This window comes from Coregonus lavaretus (assembly GCF_964263955.1).
Source record: "Coregonus lavaretus genome assembly, chromosome: 29".
Classification (NCBI taxonomy): domain Eukaryota; kingdom Metazoa; phylum Chordata; class Actinopteri; order Salmoniformes; family Salmonidae; genus Coregonus; species Coregonus lavaretus.
The window spans coordinates 30,779,856-30,785,855 of NC_140016.1; the positions used below are offsets into that span (position 1 = coordinate 30,779,856).

A 6,000-nucleotide genomic window follows, 5' to 3' on the forward strand; every position below is an offset into this window, starting at 1 on the left:
TACAATGATATTCTTGCTGAATTTCCCAACCTCGCAACTCATGCTACAATGACGATCTAATCATCCCCAGCTTCCATTTGTCCCCCCTCCTCTCCCCTGTAACTATTCCCCAGGTTGTTGTTTTAAATGGCAATGTATTCTCAAGCATCTTACAGTGTAATATAAGCAGATAAAGATATACAGTGCATTCGGAAAGTATTCAGACCCCTTGACTTTTTCCACATTTTGTTATGTTACAGCCTTATTCTCAAATGGATTAAATTGTTTTTTGCCCTCATCAATCTACATAAAATACCCCATAATGACAAAGCAAAAACAGGTTTAGACATTTTTGTTAATTTATTACAAATAAAAACCTGAAATATCACATTTACATAAGTATTCAGACACTTTATTCAGTACTTTGTTGAAGCACCTTTGGCAGCGATTACAGCCTCGAGTCTTCTTGGGTATGATGCTACAAGCTTGGCACACCTGTATTTGGGGAGTTTCTCCTATTCTTCTCTGCAGATCCTCTCAAGTTATGTCAGGTTGGATGGGGAGCATCGCTGCACAGCTATTTTCAGGTCTCTCCAGAGATGTTCGATCGGGTTCAAGTCCGGGCTCTGGCTGGCCCACTCAAGGACATTCAGAGACTTGTCCTGAAGCCACTCCTGCGTTGTCTTGGTTGTGTGCTTAGGGTCGTTGTCCCGTTGGAAGGTGAACCTTTAGGTATTCATCAAGGATCTCTCTGTATTTTGCTCCGTTCATCTTTCCCTCGATCCCGACTAGTCTCCCAGTCCCTGCCGCTGAAAAACATCTCCATAGCATGATGCTGCCACCACCATTCTTCACCATAGGGATGGTGCCAGGTTTCCTCCAGACGTGCGCTTGGCATTCATGCTAAAGAGTTCAATCTTGGTTTCATCAGACTAGAGAATCTTGTTTATCATGGTCTGAGAGTCCTTTAGATGCCTTTTGGCAAACTCCAAGCAGTCTGTCATGTGCCTTTTACTGAGGAGTGGTTCCGTCTGGCCAATCTACCATAAAGGCCTGATTGGTGGAGTGCTGCAGAGAAGGTTGTCCTTCTGGAAGGTTCTCCCATCTCCACAGACGAACGCTGGAGCTCTGTCAGAGTGACCATCGGATTCTTGGTCACCTCCCTGACCAAGGCCCTTCTCCCCAGATTGCTCAGTTTAGCCGGGCGGCCAGCTCTAGGAAGAGTCTTGGTGGTTCCAAATTTCTTCCATTTAAGAATGATTGAGGCCGCTGTGTTCTTGGGGACCTTCAATGCTGCAGAAATTTTTTGGTACCCTTCCCCAGATCTGTGCCTCAACAGAATCCTTTCTCTGAGCTCTACAGACAATTCCTTCGACCTCATGGCTTGGTTTTTGCTCTGACATGCACTGTCAACTGTGGGACCTTATATAGACAGGTGTGTGCCTTTCCAAATCATGTTCAATCAGATGAATTTACCACAGGTGGACTCCAATCAAGTTGTAGAAACATCTCAATGTTGATCAATGGAAACATGATGCACCTGAGCTCAATTTCGAGTTTCATAGCAAAGGGTTTGAATACTTATGTAAATAAGGTATTTCAGTTTTTTATTTTGCAAAAAAATTATAAAAACCTGTTTTCACTTTGTCATTATGGGGTATTGTGTGTAGATTGATGAGGGAAAACTTTAATTTAATCAATTTTAGAATAAGGCTGTAATGTAACCAAATGTGGAAAAAGTCATGGCGTCTGAATACTTTCCGAAAAATATAAACGCAACATTCAACAGTTTCAAAGATTTTACTGCGTTACAGTTCATATAAGGAAATCAGTCAATTGAAATAAATTCATTAGGCCCTGATCTATGGATTTCACATGACTGGGAATACAGATATGCATCTGTTGGTCACATATACCTTTTTTTTAAAAGGTAGGGACGTGGATCAGAAAACCAGTCAGTTTCTGGTGTGATCACCATTTGCCTCATGCATTGCGACACATCTCCTTCGCATAGAGTTGATTAGGCTGTTGATTGTGGCCTGTGGAATGTTGTCCCACTCCTCTTCAATGGCTGTGCGAAGTTGCTGGATATTGGCGGGAACTGGAACACGCTGTCGTACAAGTCGATCTAGAGAATCGCAAACATGCTCAATGAGTGATATGTCTGGTGAGTATGCAGGCCATGGAAGAACTGGGACATTTTCAACTTCCAGGAATTGTGTACAGATCCTTGTGACATGGGGCCGTGCATTATTATGCTTAAACATGAGGTGATGGCGGCGGATGAATGGCACGACAATGGGCCTCAGGATCTCGTCATGGTATTGCTGTGCATTCAAATTGACATTGATAAAATGCAATTGTGTTTGTTGTCCGTAGCTTATGCCTGCCCATACCATAATCCCACCTCCACCATGGTACACTCTGTTCACAACGTTGACAGCAGAAAATTGCTCGCTCACATGACGCCGTACACGTGGTCTGCGGTTGTGAAGCCGGTTGGACGTACTGCCAAATTCTCTAAAATGATGGAGGCGGCTTATTGTAGAGAAATGAACATTAAATTATCTGGCAACAGCTCTGGTGGACATTCCTGCAGTCAGCATGCCAATTGCACACTCCCTCAAAATCTGAGACATCTGTGGCATTGTGTTGTTTGACAAAACTGCACATTTTAGAGTGGCCTTTTATTGTCCCCAGCACAAGGTGCCCCTGTGTAATGATCATGCTGTTTAATCAGCTTCTTGATATGCCACACCTGTCAGGTGGATGGATTATCTTGGCAAAGGAGAAATGCTTACTAACAGGGATGTAATCAAATTTATGCAAAACATTTGAGAGAAATAAGCTTTTTGTGGAACATTTCTGGGATCTTTTATTTCAGGTCCTGAAACATGGGACGAACACTTCACATGTTGTGTTTATATTTTTGTTCAGTGTACATTAACAATACCTCTCCAAACTTTATTTCAGGACATGACACCTGGATTTATTCAATTCTCTGTTGAGTGATATAAAATAGCTAGTATTTTATACAACTTGGAATCATCCTGATAAGATCCCTTCCATTTAATACACATCCTGTACACTCCTGGCAGTCCTTGTGCCCCTTGACATACAGTTTATTATGTAAGCAGACGTGCCATGGCTTGAAATATCATAGTCCCAGCTGTAATTAATTCAGTGTCATATTAGTGCTCGGTGTATAGTGATTTAATGAGGTGTGAATGCAGCCGATTATATTAAGCAGGCTCCCACTTTGCACCAGAGAGGGGACAGTCAGTCACATGAATTCCTGGGAGATTTGTCATCAAGACATCAACTATTACCCACCGCATCCCTTTACACATGACTGGGCCTTGATGTTGTTTACTGGGAGAGCTAACGCTGTATATTGGCTCCAGGGTGCTCAGTTTCCCTTGCCATGTGATTACCGGAGATATCACTGATTTACAGTGGGGGAAAAAAGTATTTAGTCAGCCACCAAATGTGCAAGTTCTCCCACTTCAAAAGATGAGAGAGGCCTGTAATTTTCATCATAGGTACACGTCAACTATGACAGACAAAATGAGGGGAAAAAATCCAGAAAGTCACATTGTAGGATTTTTTATGAATTTATTAGCAAATTATGGTAGAAAATAAGTATTTGGTCAATAACAAAAGTTTCTCAATACTTTGTTATATACCCTTTGTTGGCAATGACACAGGTCAAACGTTTTCTGTAAGTCTTCACAAGGTTTTCACACACTGTTGCTGGTATTTTGGCCCATTCCTCCATGCATATCTCCTCTAGAGCAGTGATGTTTTGGGGCTATCGCTGGGCAACACAGACTTTCAACTCCCTCCAAAGATTTTCTATGGGGTTGAGATCTGGAGACTGGCTAGGCCACTCCAGGACCTTGAAATGCTTCTTACGAAGCCACTCCTTCGTTGCCCGGGCGGTGTGTTTGGGATCATTGTCATGCTGAAAGACCCAGCCACGTTTCATCTTCAATGCCCTTACTGATGGAAGGAGGTTTTCACTCAAAATCTCACGATACATGGCCCCATTCATTCTTTCCTTTACACGGATCAGTCGTCCTGGTCCCTTTGCAGAAAAACAGCCCCAAAGCATGATGTTTCCACCCCCATGCTTCACAGTAGGTATGGTGTTCTTTGGATGCAAGTCAGCATTCTTTGTCCTCCAAACACGACGAGTTGAGTTTTTACCAAAAAGTTCTATTTTGGTTTCATCTGACCATATGACATTCTCCCAATCCTCTTCTGGATCATCCAAATGCACTCTAGCAAACTTCAGACGGGCCTGGACATGTACTGGCTTAAGCAGGGGGTCACGTCTGCACTGCAGGATTTGAGTCCCTGGCGGCGTAGTGTGTTACTGATGGTAGGCTTCGTTACTTTGGTCCCAGCTCTCTGCAGGTCATTCACTAGGTCCCCCCGTGTGGTTCTGGGATATTTGCTCACCATTCTTGTGATCATTTTGACCCCACGGGGTGAGATCTTGCGTGGAGCCCCAGATCGAGGGAGATTATCAGTGGTCTTGTATGTCGTCCATTTCCTAATAATTGCTCCCACAGTTGATTTCTTCAAACCAAGATGCTTACCTATTGCAGATTCAGTCTTCCCAGCCTGGTGCAGGTCTACAATTTTGTTTCTGGTGTCCTTTGACAGCTCTTTGGTCTTGGCCATAGTGGAGTTTGGAGTGTGACTGTTTGACGTTGTGGACAGGGGTCTTTTATACTGATAACAAGTTCAAACAGGTGCCATTAATACAGGTAACGAGTGGAGGACAGAGGAGCCTCTTAAAGGAGAACTTACACGTCTGTGAGAGCCAGAAATCTTGCTTGTTTGTAGGTGACCAAATATTTATTTTCCACCATAATTTGCAAATAAATTCATTAAAAATCCTACAATGTGATTTTCTGGATTCTTTTTTCTCATTTTGTCTGTCATAGTTGACGTGTACCTATGATGAAAATTACAGGCCTCTCTCATCTTTTTAAGTAGGAGAACTTGCACAATTGGTGGCTGACTAAATACTTTTTTTCCCCACTGTATGTGTATGGTCAAACCATTTCTTTATGCTCCATCAATCAGCTATGAGTTGAATGTATGTATCCTCTATCTTCAAAGGCATGTGTGGATGTTTGGTGTTGGAAAGAGGGATTTGAGGACAATTCAGGCTGATTTCCCTTTGAAGTTTTGCGTGTTATAGTGACCTATCACCTCTGAACAGCTTGTACTCAATATACTGACAACATTTACATTTTGTAATGTTTTACTAACCTTTTGGAGCTATTATCTAGTAAAGGTTTTGGACATTTCTTGTTGCACAACAAGCCAGGAAACAGTCTTAAGCCATCAAATGAATCGATTGTGGTCCACCAGTGGGTTTGACCATCCATTTGGGAAACAGGGATCTAATAACTAGTTTTTTCATTTTTCACTAGATCCCTCTCTGGGCGTATTGTCGGTGGGGTATGGTGGTTCTTCACCTTGATCATCATCTCCTCCTACACGGCCAATCTGGCTGCCTTCCTCACTGTTGAGAGGATGGTGTCGCCCATAGAGAGTGCTGAGGATTTGGCGAAGCAGACCGAGATTGCCTATGGAACACTGGACTCCGGCAGTACCAAGGAGTTTTTTAGGGTAAGAGACAGAAATGTACTTAGAAATCCCATGGTAATATGGTAATTACACAGTAATAACTTATAAATTACGGAAAATGTGTTGCTTCTTAACTGATAGGTCTGTATTTGTCCTCTCCACCCTCCAGCGCTCCAAAATTGCCCTATTCGATAAGATGTGGACTTACATGCGGAGCGCAGAGCCCTCTGTGTTCGTGAAAACCACAGCAGAGGGGGTGCTGCGGGTGCGCAAGTCCAAGGGCAAATATGCCTATCTGCTGGAGTCCACCATGAACGAGTACATCGAGCAGCGGAAGCCGTGCGACACCATGAAGGTTGGCGGCAACCTGGACTCCAAAGGCTATGGGATCGCCACGCCCAAAGGATCCTCATT

General features: G+C 43.3%; 1 protein-coding gene across 2 annotated transcripts in view; it reads left to right on the forward strand.

The window, feature by feature from the left end:
• Positions 1 to 6,000, forward strand: part of gria2b (glutamate receptor, ionotropic, AMPA 2b) — a gene marked incomplete at both ends in the record, with an annotated part of 76,121 nt that overhangs the window by 66,203 nt on the left and 3,918 nt on the right. For both annotated transcript variants that reach the window (XM_084146531.1, XM_084146532.1), the window contains 2 exons: positions 5,430 to 5,628; positions 5,756 to 6,000. The exon at positions 5,756 to 6,000 is cut by the window's right edge and continues 3 nt beyond it. In XM_084146531.1, coding sequence (XP_084002657.1) covers positions 5,430 to 5,628; positions 5,756 to 6,000 — 444 coding nt within the window. The remainder of the gene's footprint in view (positions 1 to 5,429; positions 5,629 to 5,755) is intronic.